Source organism: Astatotilapia calliptera, chromosome 7 (genome assembly GCF_964374335.1).
Source record: "Astatotilapia calliptera chromosome 7, fAstCal68.1, whole genome shotgun sequence".
Lineage (NCBI taxonomy): Eukaryota > Metazoa > Chordata > Actinopteri > Cichliformes > Cichlidae > Astatotilapia > Astatotilapia calliptera.
In genome coordinates this window covers 43,696,246-43,715,830 of record NC_137428.1, presented here as the reverse complement: position 1 = coordinate 43,715,830, position 19,585 = coordinate 43,696,246, and the positions used below count along the sequence as shown (strand labels likewise).

At 40.1% G+C, this 19,585-nt stretch overlaps 1 protein-coding gene across 2 annotated transcripts; it reads right to left on the bottom strand.

Moving 5' to 3' along the window:
* Positions 1 to 1,568: 1,568 nt before the first annotated feature.
* On the bottom strand, positions 1,569 to 16,975 carry LOC113026253 (carbohydrate sulfotransferase 1-like). Of its 2 annotated transcripts, XM_026174809.2 has the most exons (7): positions 16,609 to 16,973; positions 15,389 to 15,591; positions 15,206 to 15,283; positions 13,870 to 14,083; positions 13,552 to 13,778; positions 4,739 to 4,956; positions 1,569 to 3,564 (listed from the first exon to the last, which is right to left on the bottom strand). In XM_026174809.2, exons 2-7 carry the CDS (start codon positions 15,551 to 15,553, stop codon positions 3,228 to 3,230), a joined length of 1,239 nt encoding a protein of 412 aa, XP_026030594.1. In that variant the 5' UTR covers positions 15,554 to 15,591; positions 16,609 to 16,973; the 3' UTR covers positions 1,569 to 3,227. The 2 variants fall into 2 exon arrangements, with proteins under 2 accessions (XP_026030594.1, XP_026030593.1); XM_026174808.2 differs by having other exon boundaries at positions 15,206 to 15,591; positions 16,609 to 16,975.
* Between the last annotated feature and the right edge of the window lie 2,610 nt (positions 16,976 to 19,585).

Below are 19,585 nucleotides of genomic sequence, written 5' to 3'. Positions count from 1 at the left end.
GTTCCATATACAATGTGCCTCATTCACCCATTCATACAAGGACTTTTTTTTCTACACCTAAGTGCTTTCGGTCACACTAACATATAACATTCATATACATTCACACCCCACCCAAGCACTGGTTCAATTTTGCCCAAGAATAATTTGGCATGCAGACTGACGCAGCCAAGGATCAAACCATCCACCCATCTTCTTCCGCTTATCCGGGGTCAGGGGGGCAGCAGCCTCCTCCAGCTTGCCCGGGGGAACACCGAGGAGTTCCCAGGCCAGCCGAGAGATATAATCTATTCAGTGTGTCCTGGGTCTGCCTGGTGGGACAAGCCCGAAACACCTCACCCAGGAGGCTCCCAGGACACATCCTTGTCAGATGCACGTACCACCTCAACTGGCTCCTTTCGATGTGAAGGAGCAGCAGCTCTACTCTGAGCCCCTCCTAGATGGCCAAACTTCTCACCCTATCTCTAAGGGAGAGTCAGCCACCCTTTGGAGGAAGCCCATTCCTCAAGTCCCCAAGTCTTGTATCCACCATCAGAAAGTGAAGCATGACAGTAATCAATTTTAGGGGAAATAAAAGCATGTAATGTCTCTGCATCAGCTAGAGAGAGGGGAACTGTACTCTGGCAATAACCTTAAGGTGATCTAAATCCTTAGTTACATTTCTGTCTTAGTTTCAGTTAAACGTCTGTGTTGCTCAAAACTAAGATCCTTGTCAAAGATGACTGTTTGGAGGTTTTTATTGCCAGTGATTGTAGGTGTTCTGACAGTTTCTTTCTCTGGGCTTCAGTACCAATAATTAAAACATCGGTTAAATGTTTTTTGCCATCCATGTTTTAATATAGGGCAGCTGTGGTGTAGGCGCTAGAGTGGGTTATCTACCAGTTGGAAAGCTAGTGGTTCCATTCCCATTTACTACATTCTGCATGTCAAGTATGTAGTCTGGGACAGTTGGCCTATGTGAAATTCTGTTTGAAGGTTCAGTGTGTAGGTTTTGCCATTATGCAGCGAGCAAACAACCAAGAACCACTTACTGCTAAAGAGACAGAGTGAAAGTGCACAGTATATCCTTGGTTTCTCATCGCTTATTGTTGCAACCAGGAGGAGTACAAACGTGTCTCCCTTGGGCTGTCTATCAGTCTATCAGCAACCAACCAACCAACCCAGTGATGTTCATACCAGCACAAGAGTGGCTCTAACCTGAAGATTTATTTCCTAAAATCCAGCTTCATAGATAAATTTAAATCAGTGACTGTTTCAAGATGAAGAGCTCCATGGTGTAAATTAGCCTTTATACACGTATTGTTTCATGTCCACATTAAAACAAACTTGCATTCTCTTCCGCTTATCCTTGTCAGGGTTGTCAGGGGCTGGAGCCTATCCCAGCTACCATAGGGCGAGAGGCGGGGTACACCCTGGACAGGTCGTCAGCCTGACGCAGGGCTAACAAAACTTTTTGGTTTTTTACATCAATTTTTACATTAATTGTTGGACATTTTAGCATTTTCTTTTAAGCACAATCAATATCTAATGAGAACCCATCGGTTAGAAGAACTGATAACATATTTACATGCTTTGATTTGACTCAAGTTTTATTTCCAGATTTGGGTACAGAAGTGCAAACTTTTCATTTAAAGGATCTATAAGAATGTGAAGACAGTTAACGCTCTAAAAATAAGGACATTAGCCATCTTTGGTTTAATGTAGTACCTAACCTGCCATATCCACTTCTTGCAATATATACTATTACTGTAAAATTACAAGCAGATTTGAAATCCAGAAAAATATTCTTGTGGAAACAAATCAGAAATATGCTACAAGAGTCATCTGAACTTGTAATGGATTACTTTTAAGAGCTTGTCATGTGATTGAAACAAGAATGAGGCTTCTTATTCCAGAAAATCCAAATATGTTTAATTTAAAACTTAAAACTTATTAAAATAGTTTGTAGCTGCACAAACAATGACTTCATACATTAATTCAAGGTAATTTTAACAATTGATTGGAAATTAAATGTAGAATCTGTGTCTAGTGTGTAGTGAATGTGGGAAATGTGACATGTGGCACATTCAAGCTATTGTTGTATATACAAACTGTTGTACGACAACTTATCTAGTGAGAAGACCGACATTATTAACGAGTGAGAATATTTTGACATTTAAAGATCAAAAATCGATCATATTTTGAGATTTTTAATAACAAGGGAAAAAAGTTGATGTGTGTTGCAGCACTGTCCTTCAAAATGTGCACGGTAAAAATGTTGCTCTGTATAAACCGATCAAACTAAGAATAGACATTTATAACAGCGAGGACATTATTAAGAAGAATGGTTTAAGAGACTGACCCCTTAACCCTCAAATGCACACTTCAGGTCATTAGCAACCAAGGCCTTCTTAAAAGCTAGCAGCCATTTGTAGCTGCAGAGCAAAGCTCTAAACAGGTAAACACTGATGAAAATATAAAGAATAGTAAAATCAGTTTTGACCAATAGATCCTAACTCTTGGGCAGGAATTCCATATTGTTTCTAGAGCTCTTTTTCTTTGGCATTGGTCAAACTTTTCTAACGTTTTTGTCTAAAGATAGCAATTGACAAAGGAATTTAGTGTGCATGCCAGAACCTTCAGCTGATGTGACCAGGGCTCAAAAATAGAAGTCCCACCACTGCCAAAATAAATCAAGGCTCTAAACAGGTAAACAAAACAAATGAAAATTGCCACATGATAGAGAAGTCCCATCTGTTCACCATCACACTGCAGTGATCGTGACCATGTGACTGTGATTAAGGGCTAAACACAATAAGTAACCAGGTACAAACAGGCTACACATTTGTCGGTTAAATTATTTAGCTGTATTATTTTTGCCACAATGAAGCCAATATATTCCAAACAGTATTTTGGGGGTTTTGATGCGGTAGCTGTAACTGAGGTAGGTAATGGCTCAGCAGTTAAATGAAAAATAATAAAGAAAATCAGTCAGATTAATAAATCAATAAATTAGGCAGTCAACAATAAGAGATTGCCAGAACTCTCCAGGTCACTAGAAAACACTAATGTAAAGGAGAGCATTTCTGATTGTTTTATTGAACTTTTAGTTTTGAATAGATCTAGGGATAACTGTTCCACCATCACAGACAAGAGTGACCACAGCTGTGACTACACAGTCTCTCCCTTACAACAGTTCTGTCAAGTCTTGCTGGTTTTCTAAACCTCAGTAAACTATATTTGTCATTCGTTTAAAAAAAAGGGAGGAACGTCCGGTCCTCCACCAAAGAGTGTGAAAGATTTCTCAGTTCCCTGGGATGGAAGATGGTCTTGTATCCAAGGAGCCCCAGAAGTGGTTGACAGACAGTCTGCGTGTAAACCACCATATCAAAAGACAGCTTAACCCTCCAGTTCTCAGCATTCGCTGCAGAATCCCGAACTGTGGTGAATTTCTGCCAGGATGACAGACCACTGCTGCCCCGAGTGTTGTTGATGATCCAGTCTACCACATTGTGGTCTAGAACCAAACCAAGGAAGCTATAGAGCTCCTTTGTCTTTTGAAGAGGAAACCTGGCCAAGTCTTCATACCTGATCAAGGAAGAAAGTGCCATTGAGTATTTTATTTTTTTAAATAACGAACAAAGAAAATATATCACTCGCAGTAAATAACAATACTAAGCATTAGCATGTCAATGTGAATTTGTTTGTCAAAAACAAATATAACAACATTCTGACTAAAAAGAAGGCAATAACCAAATAAGACCTGAATCTGGACAGAAGATAGTATATAGATATAGTTTTGACCTGTTATGAGTAGTGTCATTGCAGTTTCCCCGAGGCCTCAGTTGAAGACCTGACCTGTTAACATTTGTGGTATACTAAAAAGCTACTTTTGGTTGCTCCCTTATTCAAGAGCTTTCATCAATGAATAAATGAATTCACATATGTTGATTTGCAGGTTTTAGATGTGTCCTTGATCCAACACAGCTGATTCAAATGGCTAAATTACCTCTTTAACATGTCTTGAAGTTCTCCAGAGGCCTTGTAATGAAATAATCATTTGATTTAGGTGTGTTGACCCAGGGTGAGATCTAAAACCTGCAGGACACTGGTCCTCGAGGCCTGGGGTTGGACACCCCCGGTCTAGGTCTACAGAACTCTCTAGCACCGTTTACCTCATTTCAGTAAAACTTAAAAAGACAAAAAGGAAATTCTTGTAATTGCACCCAATACCAAATGCAGTCTGCTCATCCACATGCACATCAGCTAGTAAGGTAAATCCATGTGAAGTCTTGGTGTTATCGTCACTGTTATCTATGTACACATTCTGAAATTTGGCTGAAACTTGGAAACAACAGGGTATTTCAACACAACAGTGATCCCAAACACTTCAAGACTGGTTTTGGACTGGATATAGCAGGCTAACATTAAGCTTCTGGAGTAGCTTCCCAAAGCCAAATACCCTATTGAAAATTTGTGAACTATGCTTAAAAGCCTAGTATGTGCCAGGAAACCAACCAATTTAAATAAACACCTCTCTTCTCTTCTTGGTAGAAGGAGGATATCACCCTGGGTCAACACACCTGAATCAAAGGATTTGTTCATTACCAGGCTTCTGAAAAACTTCAAGACATGTTGAGGAGGCATTTTAGCCATTTAAATCAGCTGTGTTGAATAAAGGACACATCTAAAACTTGCAGGACACCAGCCCTCAAGGCCTGGAGTTAGATACCCCTGGTGTAAATGATTATCCTCTTCTCACCTCAGCAACATGTACCTCCCTTTGAGCCAGGTGGGTCTTGCCAGGCCTACAGACACAGAGCGAAGGAAATCTTCACACACTGTGTTGATTTGTCCTAGGTCCAGGTTGTGGGGTCGACGTCCAGTTGCCCTCCACAGACGCCACAGCCGGTAAGTATCCCGAAAGGTCTCAATACGAGATGCCAGGATGCCACGTGGATCTCGAACAAGCTGGACAACCTAAGAAGGATAAACATATTCAGTAGGAATAAACCATTCAAATGGCAAAAACCAGTATATTTGCAGTATATGTTAGTGCTAACGCCATGTGGTGGGGCAGGAACTAACATTGCATATAAAGCAGTGCAGTAAACCGTTCATCAAGTTTTGGGCTTGAGATACCACTTGTGATATTTACAGATTTTTCCTAAATTCCCCTAAACTACCACATAACAGCTATACATATCATGCCATGGTCATCCTTCACCCACTGGGTAGCTAGGTGGTTCCCAGCAAATCAAGTGGGAAGCACAGATAATAACAAGAAAGACAGCACTGATCCCTTTTTGGATAGTGCAGCTCGTGAACCTGGAAACAGGTGTAAATTTATTTGCACTTAATCATTTTATTCTTAGTTGCAGTAATAAAGAATTAAATAGATTAAATGTAGATTAATAAATAGTGGTCTCCTTATTATGAGTTTCTTATTAACTGATTTGATAACTGATCAACATAATTATTTGTCAAAAAAAACAAGCAAGAGGAATGCATCAGTTTAAATGAACTTCAGCTTTGACTTTTAGATTTAGTGTTCAATTCAGATATATACTTATATTGGGCGACTTTAGCATTTTTGTAGAGGTTGAAAACAGCATCCTTGCTTTTAATTCGTTATCAGATTCCTTATCAGAATGTAAATAAACTCACTCACTTTTTAAATCACACCTTAAAAGGTGTGATTTAAAGGATCCGCAGACTGGTTTAAGCTAATCATAAGCAAGCTACAGTGGGGCAAAAAAGTATTTAGTCAGCCACCGATTGTGCAAGTTCCCCCACTTAAAATGATGACAGAGGTCAGTAATTCACAACAAAGGACAATTCACAACAAAAGTTGCCTCAATGTGCTTAAAAATGTCGTATTTCATAATGTAATCTTCACATGCTTCATACAAAGCACATTCTGCTGAATCACCTGCTAATTATATTCACAGGATTCATTCACTGTCTTTAGTGATTCACTAGCTTAGCTCCAACCAGACTTGCAGCATGGCCTATTTACCTCTCTTGCACCTTCCTGTTCAGTGTGTAATGGGTTTATTTACTCGTTTTCCTTCTTTAGTAATAACGATTCTTGTAAAACATGTACCCTCTTAACAACTGTGAAGGCCAGGATCACTGAATTGGAGACCTGCTCCAAAAATCCCGTAGCTAGCCAGCCCCCTGTAGTTGGTGCAGTCAAGGGCAGTATAGCCACCATTATTACTCACCCAGCATATTGTCCCAAGCAGCCAAGAAAACAGGATTGCTGGGTAATGGTTTGATGGAAGCGTAGTCCTAAACAGAAGCCCCTAGTACACCACCAACGGTTCATGTCTAATCGTTTCATTCCACTCAAAAAAGAAAAAACCCTCCATAAAGTTAGAACATCTTACTATTCATCAATGGTTAAAGAAGAATCAGAGAAAACAACAACCCTAGGTTTCTCCTCAGCACTGTAGATATGCTGAAAAAATCAGAACTGCTTTGAGCCAAGCATTCCTTTAACCAAAACAAGAGACAACATGAATTTCTTCACAAATAGAATTTTAACCATTAGAGAAAAAGAATTACTCCTAATCTCACAGCTGTAACAACATGTACAGCTACTTTCAATACCATTTAGATATATTTAGCCCTTTTTTCTACAATTGGTCTTTCTTAGTTAACTTTAGTAATTTCGCAAAACCATCAATGTGACCCCATTCCTACAAGTCCGTCTTAGTCAAGTCTTACCATTAATTAAAGCTTCAATCTTAAATATGACCAATCTCTCGCAATCGGCTACCCACCACAAGTCCTTACGCTGATAGTACTTATGCTGTACTTAAAAAGCCATCACTTGACCCAGCTGTGTTGGCTAATTATAGGCCTGTCATGAATGCTGGAGTAGATTCAAATGCTGGATTTGGACGAATTAAAGTTTAGTGCCCTTTATTTACAGTGTTTTACCAAAATGCGCTATATACAACAGCGCAAGGGAAAGCAGCTAAAGGGGTCCAAGGGGAAACAGGTATTCAAAACATCGAATTCTCTGTCCAGTACAACACTCTCAAAACGGGCAGGATCACCACTCCAGGGAAGGAAATCCAGGGAAAGTCTGTGCAGAGGAAGGAGACAAGGTCAGATCCTTTGAGGCAAAAACACACGTATAAAATAGAAGCTAGGACCAAGGCTTAACTAACAAGGTAGTTCAACAATACAGCAATGAATAACAGCCGACCACAACCTTATGCAGTGGCTGCTGACAAGATCCTAGGCCAGAAGTGGTTGATTATCCCAGGTGTATAGTGCCAAGTGTAGGAACCCAAAGTCAGTACCTCCCCATAGGACAGACAACAACACGTGATAACAGATAGAAGAGAGGAGAGATAGAAACTGAAGCAGAGAGAGAAAAACAAACCCTGACAACGTCTGCCAGGCAGGACTGAGGGACCGTGATAAGGCCAATCTGCAACCTTCCTTTTATCTAAAAAAATTCTTGTAAGAGTTGCTGTAAATCTGATCCTCTGCAGATAAATAGTTCATTTGAAGAGTTTCAGTCAAGTTTCAGAGCTCATCACAGCACGAAACAGCTTTTGTGAAGGTTACAAATGATATTCTTATAGCCTCTGACAGTGGACTCATGTCTCTGCTTGTCCTGCTTTACCTTGTGCCACTGTTCAGTACTGTTGACCTGTAATACCATTCTGTTGGTATTACAGGTACTGCGCTGTGGTGGATCTATCTAATAGACTTCAATTTGTTCATGTAAATGGACAGTCTTATCTTAAAAAGGTCAAAGTACCATATCACCCATATAGAGTTCTCTTAGACTCCTAGCTTACTTGTGGTTCCTAGCTTATTTGAAAGTAGTAGGGGAGGCAGACTGTTGGGTCTGCCTGGCACAGACCCACCGCTGGAACAAGACAATTCTACTACAACAGCAAAAAGCATTGGACACCAAGCAGAGCTCTTTGTTTGATCTCATGCACGAGGGAGAGAACTGTGACGAGCGCTGTTCCTGACGCTTGAACCCCAGTCGCTCTCGTCTGCTCCCTCGTAACATTGCTCCTTACTGCGGTTACATGACTATGCATAAGTTCATTAACATATGACGTCTTACATAGAGTACCTTGTCTGTGTGTCGTGTAGGTATATGTGTATGTGTGTGTGTGTGTGTGTGTGTGGGGTGGGGGTGGGGGGTGTCAAGATGTGACCCTGTGAAGACTCCCCAAAGCTGGTGCCAGGAGTCCAGCTTTCCACCTAAACAAAGGGCTCTTATACTTAAACAGATACAGAGTAGGTGTCCTCCTATACCAGCGGTCCCCAACCCCTGGGTGAGTCGTTTGGTACCGGGCTTCGAGAGTTGAGGCTCAGGTGTGAAATGTATGGTTTTCAGGGTTTTTATCGGTTTTCAGTGTTATTTTGTTATCGTTTTTATCGTTAACTCGGTTTTCCTGGGTCTTTTCACGTGTGTTATGAATAAATCTTCTTTTTTTCGGTACCGGTACTAGTTTTATTTTGTTGTATTTATCCACAACACTTTAATGGCCGGTCCGTGAAAATATTGTCGGGCATAAACCGGTCCGTGGCGCAAAAAAGGTTGGGGACCGCTGTCCTATACCATAAATCAGTAAGAGAAGGTACGACCTCTCTCATGACCTTAAGTTGTGTGTGTGTGTATGCCAGAGTGCTCTGGGAGGCACACAGAGTCTTTGCAGACTGCTAAGGATCAGACGTCCTATCGATATGCAATCGATTATAAAACTCTACGCATATATGAGTATATATTTCTAAGCATAAATGACAATCCACAATATAAACCTAACACAGACCCATCAGCTTCCATTCAACTCTTCTGTGGAACAAGCTCACAGTTTAGATTCAGAAGACGGACAGTCTCTCTAATTTTAACATTAGGCTTAAAACTTGCTGGTTCTGCTGGAGGTTTCTTCCTGTCAAAGGGGATTTTTTCCTTCCCACTGTTGCCAAAACACTTGCTCAGAGGGGTTATCTGATTGTTGGGGTTTTCTCTGTATTATTCGAGGCTCGTAACCTTACGATATGAATCAGAATTCATATTGTAAGGAAGCTATAGAAGTCCAGTGGCCTCTGTTCAAGGATTCAACCTTAATTTAGTTCACAGGCCTGCATACGCAATTAATTTTGTTGCCCATTTTAATTTATTTCTGATTGTCCTCTGTATTTAATTGACCATGTTCTCTCTTTGAAACTCTTTTTAAAAGCCTTTAGGCATGACATTTTGTACATTCTCTAAATTTCTTTATTCTTTTGTTCCTTTTCAGTTCTAACTTATAGGACGATCCAGATCCAAATGTGTTAACGAGAAGTTTTCCCCCACCATCTTCACAACTACTTACAGACCTCTAGTAAGTAAGAATAATTAAGTATCTGAAGTATCCCTATAGTGCAATTTGGTTTTGCTAGTATGTCCATTGTCATAAAAAAGTCTCCCCCAAACTACATTGTCATTAGAGAAGCTTTGTTTTTTTCATATTTGACACACTTTTAAACAAACACATTTTAATAATTGACAAAGATAACTAGAGTAAATACAAAATTCAGGTTTTAAATCACAATTCCATTTATTTAGGAAAAAAAGCGACCCAAGGCTTCCTGATCCTCTGGGAAAAAGTAATTGCCCCTTCGTTAAATCCCTAAGAAAGTTATACACAAATTAACTGTTAATAACCATATTATTTGAAAACCCGAGTTCAATTTCTCTAGTTACACCCAAGCCTGATTACTGCTAGACCTGATAAATCAAGAAATCACTTAAATAGAACCTGTCCAACAAAGTAAAATAGGATAACAGCTCTCAAAAAGTAACAAATCATGCCACGATCTAAAGAAACAGCTGGGAAATAAAATCATTGACATCTATAAGTCTGGGAAGGTTTACAAAACCATTAGAGAGCATTATCCACACATGGAGAAAACTTGTAACACTGGTGAACCTTCCCAGACGCAGCCTTCCTACAAAAATTACTCCAAGAGCACTTTGACGGCTCATTCAGGATGTCACAAAAGAACCCAGAATAATAACAAAAAAATGCAGTCCTCACTTGTCTTAGGTAAGGTCAGAATTCATGATTTAACAGTAAGAAGAAGACTGAGGGAAAATGGCGTCCACGGGAGAAATCCAAGCAGAAAACCACTGCTGACCAAAAAGAACACAAAGGCTCGTCTCATGTTTGCCAAAAAACATCTTGATGATCCCCAAGACTACTGGGAAAATATTCTGTGGACTGACGAGATAAAAGCTGAATGTTTTGAAAGCTTTGAGTCTCATTACATGTGACATAAAAGTAACACCTATAGACAACATCATACCAACAGTTAAACATGGTGGTGGTCCAGGCCCTGGGTGACTTGTGGTAACTAATGCAACCATGAAATCTGCTCTATTCAAAAGTTCAATTTCATATTACTTACTTATTACTTATAAAACACAAAATAACATTGTAAGGGTAAAGACCCTATAATAATGCAGAGAAACCCCCATAATCAGATGACCTTTCATGAGCGGTGGGCTTACAGGGGGCATGTCTCATTATCCCAAGAAATTGGTGATATCATCCCCACCAGTAGCAGAAGTTTATCTTGTTTGTGGATGGACTAAATGCAGAGAAATATCTGTGACAATAATGTGTGCAACTGCCAGACATTTTCTCTTTATATACAAAGGTAAGAGCACCACTGAAAGGAGTGTTCATTAATTCTACAGATGAGGTCATGACAGTTGGAAAGTCGTAAATTTGTTGTAGCTCTGACGTCCATGATTTATTTGGACACAAAAAAGACAAAATAACAAACTGAGGCCACCATCCACAGTGGTAACTTGAATAAAAAGCGTGTTTTAACATAACATACATAAATTAAGGTCAAACTAAGGCTACTGGCAAAATGTTTTTACTGCCCTGTGAGGTTGAATGAGGTACATTAAGCCCATGTGTCTCTACACATGTTTAGGGTAATTCTGAGGGACTGCAGCTGTTGACACCACATGTTTAATCAATTCCAATTTAGAGTAGCATTGACTGTTCATCTAACCATCCATCATTCAGTCTACCGTGTCCTCAGTTAGTAAAGACCTGTTAAGTGCCATCTCACAATCTGCCAATACAATAACCAGTTACAAATAAATATTCAGCTTCTGATCACATCTGTCTTTGTTGAATGGGTCTGCTTATCCAATCACTAGTAAAGTCTGTCATTAACTGGTGAAAATGTAGTTGTGGAGAACCTTGGATTGTCATTATTTCAATATTACAGTGTTTTCCATGATTTATATGAGGGCAATCCCAAAAGTAAGGTCTCTAAAGCGGTGGGGACGTAGAGAAACTGTTCGTACGGCTGTGGGCCACACTGTTGTGATTGGTGCTTCCTCCACTCCCAAACAAGCATGCGCCGCTTCGCTGGGATGCTCAATCATGGCTTGGCAGCCCTTGAAAATGGAGCTCCCGTTGAACGCTACCGCCAAGTGCGAAGTTCGCGCAGTTATTCAATTTCTGAATGCAAAAGGCTTTAATCCATCCATCCATCCATCCATCTTCATCCACTTTATCCGAGGCCGGGTTGCGGGGGCAGCAGCCTAAGCAGAGAGGCCCAGACCTCCCTCTCCCCAGCCACCTCCTCCAGCTTATCCGGGGGAACACCAAGGCGTTCCCAGGCCAGCTGAGAGATATAATCTCTCCAGCGTGTCCTGGGTCTGCCCCGGGGCCTCCTCCCGGTGGGACATGCCCGGAACACCTCACCCAGGAGGCGCACAGGAGGCATCCTTGTCAGATGCCCGAACCACCTCAGCTGGCTCCTTTAAACTGGTTGAAATTCATCGCCAATTGATGGAAGTGTATGGACAGTCATGCATGGATGTCAAAAACATTTGCAAGTGGTGTAAAGAGTTTACAGCCAGCGGAAGGTTATTCTGCTCTGACGAAGAGGTGAAAGATGAGGTTCAGTGCTTCCTGAAAGACATGGCGGCGAGCTGGTATGACATGGGCATTCTAAAAGTGCCACAGCGTCTACAAAAAGAAAAGTTAAAGAAGTCCAGATGCTTTTCTTTCCAAGCTCCTTAGACTAGTTGACCCGGATGACCGAGAACCTTCACAGACATCGACCAAAATGGCGATTATGTAGAAAATTAAATAATTCTCCAACCTTTAAAATGATGTAAAAGAGAAAATGAACGGTTGTTTGTATTTCCTAAAAAAGTAGGAGACATTACTTTTGGGATTGCCCTCGTATGTTAATATAAAATCTCTTTCATTTTAACACTATACTAAACTCTATTTGAAATTTTACTACAGTATTGATTTGATTTCATTAACAAAAATGCAAACCACCCCGCTCTTATTTCACTCACCGAAACAGGAGCGCAGATGTCTTGGACAGTCTGTTAGTACTGTTGAATTAACCACACAACAAGCCATATTATTTGTCATATGTCTGCAAAAAACACTGCAAAGAGAACCAACACTACAAACACGGTCAAGAGATTCATTGTTCTCTTGTCTCAGTGAGAATCAGCGGAACAAGAATTTTTACATTTTCCAACACTTCACGTTAAGTTTTGGTCTACTTTTTCTTTTAGCTATTCCCTTTAGGGGTTGCCATAGCAGATCATCTGCCTCTGTCTCGTCTCTCTAACAATCTTCTGCATCACACCAAGCCTCTGCACGTCCTCCTTCACTACATCCACAGATCTTGTCTCAGGGTCTTCCTCTCTTCTTCTTGCACAGCAACTTCCCACTTACAATATTTTGCCTTTTGTGCACATATCCAAACCATCTCAACCTCAGTTCTCTGTTACAATAAAATTGCAATAAAGACCAGAAATATGTACCACGATCACAGCTTTGAGGAATCAACCTTTGCCACTTATGCATGTGTTCTTATAACATTTATTCCTGTGGTTCCACATAAATGCATGCAGTTAGGTATCACACGACTAGCCACATCAGGTGCAAAGTAAGACACGCTTTCTTCCTGTATTAAATATGGTTCAGTTTGCAGTAAATTGCCCTCTGCTAAACCACCGTGTTCGTGTGACTTAAACAAATACTCTCCTCCCCAAGTTTTAGTATATACCCTAAGGCTAACCACAGAAATATTTGTCAATGCCTTCCAGTTGCAAACCTGTCAGTGCCTTTCATCAATCCCAGCAGTAGCTGTTTTTACATAATGTTTTAAAGCCAAAAGACATTTTTCTTCACTGATGCAGACCTTTACTAAATCTGACCCGACAGGAACTAGCATATAAAAAATCATTAGCATGTCTTTTCTCAGCTACAGGCTGAAAAATGGCCATATGCTGGATATGACAAGACAAACTGTGTTTTAATTATTCATAATGGGAAAACTAGGCACAACACTGATATTTTTCAATTTACGAATTTATTTTATGTCAAGAGGTCGAGTCTGTGTTCTGTCATCAAGTCTAAATTAAGTGGCTTGTCATAATCATCATTTAATCTTACTCAAGTCTTTAAGCCTCTGATCTGAAAGAATACAAACTGCATTACTAAAATTCATTATGAATTAAGTAGAATGCTTTCAATTAAATGATTTCTCTACCTTCAGGTTGAGTCTTGGATCCTCAATGAGCGCCCTGAGGTCACTGACTTGGGGAATCCGAACAGTCTTGATGGCTGCGTGGCGCTTTGCTCTGCAGACTTCAGCAGCCACCGACACATTTAGTGGCCCACACTTTCTCACACATTCCCCCTCATCAGCTAGCACCAGGACCTGCTCCTTCGAGCCCAGTGGAGCCTCGCATACAGGTGGGGAGCACAGAGAACGGCCTAAGACAGGACACGTACCATACAAAAACTGTGACAGACAGGAACTGGATTGCAAAAACAGATGCAAAAGTAGCAGACTCATGTCTCTTACTAGCTCCTCGTCTAAACAGCTTGTCAGTGGAGTGCCTAGCAGGACGGGGTTGTATGTAACTTTCCAGGCTGTGGAGGTTACAATGGTACAGAGACCTTAACAGGTCTCGAGCTGCTCCCAGCATGACCCTCCTCTCAGCCAGGTTTCGGCTCTGTGCCAACCGAGGAAGCAGTGCCAACTGGACATGGTACAGAGGCTCAAACAGATAGAAGACCTGTTATGAAAAACAGCATATCGCCATTAAAGCACACTCCAAACACAAAAACACTACACACCAGAATTTTCTTTTAGATTTTGGCGGTTCTTTAAAAACAAAATACAGAAACGTCATAAAGTCAGTGGTTTTTGTAATATTTCAGACACGTTCTAGTTGCTAAGCTAATTAGCATGTGTATTTGCCGAGAATCCTCTGAAGTCTAAAGCTGCATAAATACTGATCAGGCACTTTGTAGATTATCAGTCTCTTGATGGGTTTAATATGTGGTATGTGACTTTTGTTGCTATGATGCCAGGTCTCTCTTGGAAATGAGATTTTTAATCTCAATGAGATTTTTTACCTGGATAAATAAAGGATTAATAATAATATGTCCAGACATCCTGGTACATGAAGTACCAGGATGTCAGTCTGTATTTCTACCTGTGTCTTACTAACATATGCTTGATTTTTCCAAACATTATAACACAAGCATACTTTTTCTGCATTTCGTGATTAACGATGCTCCTTAATTTAACCATACGTTACCGCCACTTTTAACTAACATCCTCAGTCTTGAAAGTTTTTAATTGCTTTTGAGTTTGAAAATTGTATTTCCTTTGACGCTGATTTTGCTTTGTATTTATATATTTGAATAAATTCATTGCTGGTCTATTTACAAAACTGCTTTAACAAAGTTTGGTATGCTTGTTCAAATTCTGACCATGCTTGACATTTTGACTCTCCTTTCACATTATCTGCAATATGTAATGAAGAAATGCTTTACTGTAGTAAATGTTTTAATTACATAGAATTTATTTTGAAAAGTGCTGATCCTGTAACCTTTAAAAACTCATTTAGAAATCATTTTAAATCTGTTAAAAATTAGTTTGTGTTTAGATTTCTAAGTTTATTTTTATTTAATTGTTCTGTTTGTGAACTTGAAGTTATTGTAGATGTAAGATCTATTAAATATGTAGACAAAAAATTATGTGAATGAAATCAAATACATTTTGTCTGGATTGTTAAATTAAAGGCTCTTTGTGCATTTAGAAACCACTGACTCAAAAGCATCAGAAAGGGCATGACTTCATGATTTTTCATCATAATCCGACAGGTCACAGAAACTATATAATTTCTAACCTCTGGATGCTGGTTAAACAGCTGACCCACAAATGAGGACCCGCTCCGTGTGGTGGCCAGAATGAGGATGTGGGTTCTCTTGGTGACATTATAGGAAGGATTGGAGAGAGAAGGGGAGGAATTAGCATGGGAGGGGCTTCTATCACAGCTATGATCCAAGTCCACGGGTGTCTCCTGGCCCACCTGCATCAACTCTTTGGGGCTGCAGTTGACAGTCAAACCTGAAGGTGCCAGGCCCACAGAGCACAGAAAGCTTAAGGGGTTGCTGGAGAAGGTGCGGATGGCTGTGTACTGGATGGCTATGGAGGCCAATGCTAACAATACCATGGACTTCCAAGAACACTGCATGATGATTGGACTGGTTTATCAGGATCCCACAGCACTGTCTGCAACACAAGGAAACACAACAGACAGAAGACAAGAGACAAAGAGCTCTTAAGACTTACGGTTGGTAAATTTGTTGTCTTAATGCTTGCTAAAGTAGCCAATTGCTGACTTTGAGTTGAAGGCAGATGTTTCTGAATTTCACAAATTGGATTCCAACAAAGTGACGTCACATTGAGACCGTGAAAAATATATATTTAGGTATGTAAAGAAAATGAAAATAGCAGTTGTTTGATGGCAGATATCATTTTTCTCTCAGACACAATAACAAATAAGAGTAAAAAACAAACACAAGTGATCAAATATAGCCAACTTGCATTGCTGTTAATACTCATGGACAGGCTGCTCAAGTTTTCTTTCTTTCTCAAAGATCAGACTCTTGCCTTTACTAGTAGCTTTCTAACTTTCTTTGCAATTCTGACAGAAATTTCTCCGGTCAAAAATGATCAGTATCGTTCATATTATTGCAATATAGAAAGCAAAGGTATGATCCAGCCAAAAGTTTGTTTGTTTTGTTGTTGTTGTTTTAATATATTGGAACTACAGTAAAAAGAAATAAATGGAGTGCTCAATCATCATAACAAAAAGTCAGTTAAACTTGAGTGAGTCCATTTAAGAGCATAAACCACTGTGCATCCCCTTTAATTTTGTATGGCCTTATTTGCATGCTGGACATCTTTTGTTTCGTGCACTCATTAGAAAGCATTAATAGTTCTGGAGTACTTATTACTGTTGGAAGAGATTCATAGTTTCTTTTAAAGGCCTGTGATATACAGTGACATATCTTTCACACTGAACATTCAACATATATTGCTTCATAAATATCCGAAGGCTCGATAATAGTGCTGCATATCTCAAGCTAGAAACAACAGATCAGTGATATTATGTGTTTACACATCATTGTACGAGCTACCCCAGTCTGTCATTACGCGCCTCTTAATAAAGAGGCTGGCTAACACTGTCTTTTTTGTTACAGCACAGCGGAATATTAACCCTTGTCGACATGCCGCCATACCCACCACATCCACGGGCCCGCCTCATCCCTGAGTACCGGAGACAGAGTGGTTTCCCCGCGGCCTGATGGAGCGCTCAGCTGCCTCTCGGCTGCAGGAGGGCGGAGGGCTGACACCACGATGTAGACGCCAGGCAGGAAACCAAGCTGCTCCTGTCTGTGATCCACAGCAGGTATCAAAACATCACGGATCGGAGCAGAGACCACATAGAGATTATGATTAGGATCTCAACGAATGTTTGAATGAAAGCCCGTCAAATCCACAGCATCACAAACGATCGGCAGCCTGCGTGAGACGTCACATACTCCACAGCTACCCTCCCTCTCCTGCTCTACCTAGCCTCCACCACCCCCTCTCTGCCACCTCTGCATGCTTCATCATTTTTACGCCCAATAATTACAATCGTTTGTGTTTGTTCAAAGAATAGATGCCGAACAGTTACCATGGAGTTATTTCTGCTGTGCAACATTTTATCTAATATTTATTGTATGAAATAACAGACAGCACATGAAGGATGTAGCAGAAAAGCGGGGTGCACTCTGGACAGCCCAGCACCCCATCACAGAGCGACACCTACGGCTAAATTAGTCATCAGCTAATCCACCGAGTCACGAGCAGAGATGGGCAGTAACGCGTTACTTGTAACGCGTTACTGTAATCTGATTACTTTTTTCAAGTAACGAGTAAAGTAAGGGATTACTATTGCAAAATCGGTAATTAGATTACCGTTACTTTCCCGTAGGAACGCTGCGTTACTGCGTTACTAAAACCGTGATTTTTTTTGCGAGAATGTCTCATGACAGTGACGTAAGCAAGTGCGACGTTGGTGACAGCAGCTGTGTGCAGATCAACAATGGATAATATATCGAGTGCGGGAGAGAGTATGAGCGTGCAGCGTTTAAAGTGTGGAAGTACTGACCTTACTTTGAGTTTGATTCCATAAAAAGTGACAAAAACATTAGCGTCCATCGTGCGTGGGAAGAAAACTTCTTTTTACAGCGAAAAAAACCCCTAAACTTCCGAGCAAGCACCGAGTAGCTACGACGTGATGGGAAACTCACAGAGACACTCGCGCGGATTCTTCAACTGACCGCAGCACACCTACACCAGGGTAACCCTCCGCCTACCCTGCTCCTGCTTTACAGGTGAAAATAGAGCAAAAGGACCGCTGAGTCTTTGACTTTATTTATTTTCTGCTGTGTTTTACTTGCATCTGTTTGAAAGAGTGAGTGAAAACACAAAAAATATTTTATTTTATGTGCTGGAATGTGTAGAAAATAGGTTTAAATGTTAAACTAATTTATTCAAGTCAGAGAATGTTGCATATAATTAAATGTTTTGCTTGATGCATAAAGTTAAAAGATTAAAACTGATAAAACAAGTTAAAAAAAGAGACTTTTCCATTTGATTACATTTTGTATGATGGATTATGTAGAAAAAGTAGAATTGGGCTGAAAGATCTATCACTTTATCACCTCTTCAGGTTGTAAATCGTGTTTTTAAAAAGTAACTAAGTAACTAAGTAACTAAGTAATTAATTACTTTTGAAAATAAGTAATCAGTAAAGTAACGGGATTACTTTTTGGGGGGAGTAATCAGTAATTAATTACTGATTACTTTTTTCAAGTAACTTGACCAACACTGGTCACGAGCCACACAGTCTTTGGCCTGTGGGACCAAGGTGGAAAACTGTGGGTGTATATTTATAAGAAAAAGTATTTTAGATCAGTGTGTAGAGTTTGCCTACTTCCATGTGTTAATTTAACTACACTTGCACTTGTTTATCAAACACAGACCAGACCTTTATGAAGCTTAATGCTTTGGTGATTAAAAAATAAGAAAGGAGGGCTTGTAGTTGAGACTGGGGATGCTGGGTGAGAGTGCCTCTGTGGTTCATGTTTCCATATGGCTTAGAAAGATCAATGAATGCGCAAGTAGCTCTTTATTCTTCATCATACTTGCAGCTGATATTGAAGTAGGGCATGTGTCATAAATGCGTACAAAGCTGACTACTAGCTTTTATATGTGTAGTTTATATCTACGTGATAAACAGAATCCGTACAGGTTTATGGATCTGCACATATTCATAACATTTATGGAGAGAATACATATAACATGTGGTTATATATATTTCCGAGATATGAATAACAAACTATCCCCTCAGAATACAAGTATATAACAAAGAACGCAGATCTGTCAAAATCCAATAAAGAGTCTTCAGGAAACTGCATTACTGCAAACACATCTCAGACAGGCAACATCGTCCACTAGTTTTAAATCTCTTTTTTTCCAACATCACTCAAGCTGTGCATCTTAGGTGACGAAAGCAAATTAGGTACGGAACCAAATACATCACATATAGTCCTTACTGCCTCATGAATCGCTAAGAAAACTATCCTCTTGAACTGGACAGTTCATGAGGATATTTCATCTCATGATTAATGAACTGAGCCTAGATGATTTTTAATTTCAGGTAAGGTCCATCCATTCACCCATTTTTTGGCAGTTATGTGGGTTTGGGTCACACAGGGTAGGGTAAGCAGAGAAGCCCAGACTTCCCTCACTGCAGCCACCTGCTCCAGTTCATCCAGGCGGACATTGAGATGTTCTATTCAACTGTCAGTTAAATTCTAGTCAATTTTATTAATATAGCACCAAAAATAAATAGCAGTTGCCTCAGGGTGCTTTATATTGTACAGTAAATAACCCACAGCAACAAAGAAAACAGAGAAAACCCCAATGATCATATGACCCCCCTATGAGCAGATGCTTTGGTGACAGCAGGAAGGAAAAAAGCTTTTAACAGGAATAAACCTCCAGCAGAATATGGTTCAGGGAGGGGTGTCCATCTCCCATGACTAGTTGGGGTGAGGGAACGAAGACAGGACAAAGACATGCTGTGGAATAAAGACAGAGATTAATAATTATGAAATGCATGGCGTTTATGCAGAGTCAAGATTCGGCTGGTCAACTGCATCTAAAG

Bases quoted from the DNA above. Each gene is read 5' to 3' on its own strand.
- LOC113026253 (XM_026174808.2), bottom strand. From the start codon at position 15,553: ATGCAGTGTTCTTGGAAGTCCATGGTATTGTTAGCATTGGCCTCCATA. The intron at 4,957-13,551 runs GTAGAGAAATCA...TATCCTTCTTAG, and splicing joins ATCCAAGACTCAACCTGAAG to GTTGTCCAGCTTGTTCGAGA. The intron at 3,565-4,738 runs GTGAGAAGAGGA...TTCCTTGATCAG, and splicing joins GGGAGGTACATGTTGCTGAG to GTATGAAGACTTGGCCAGGT.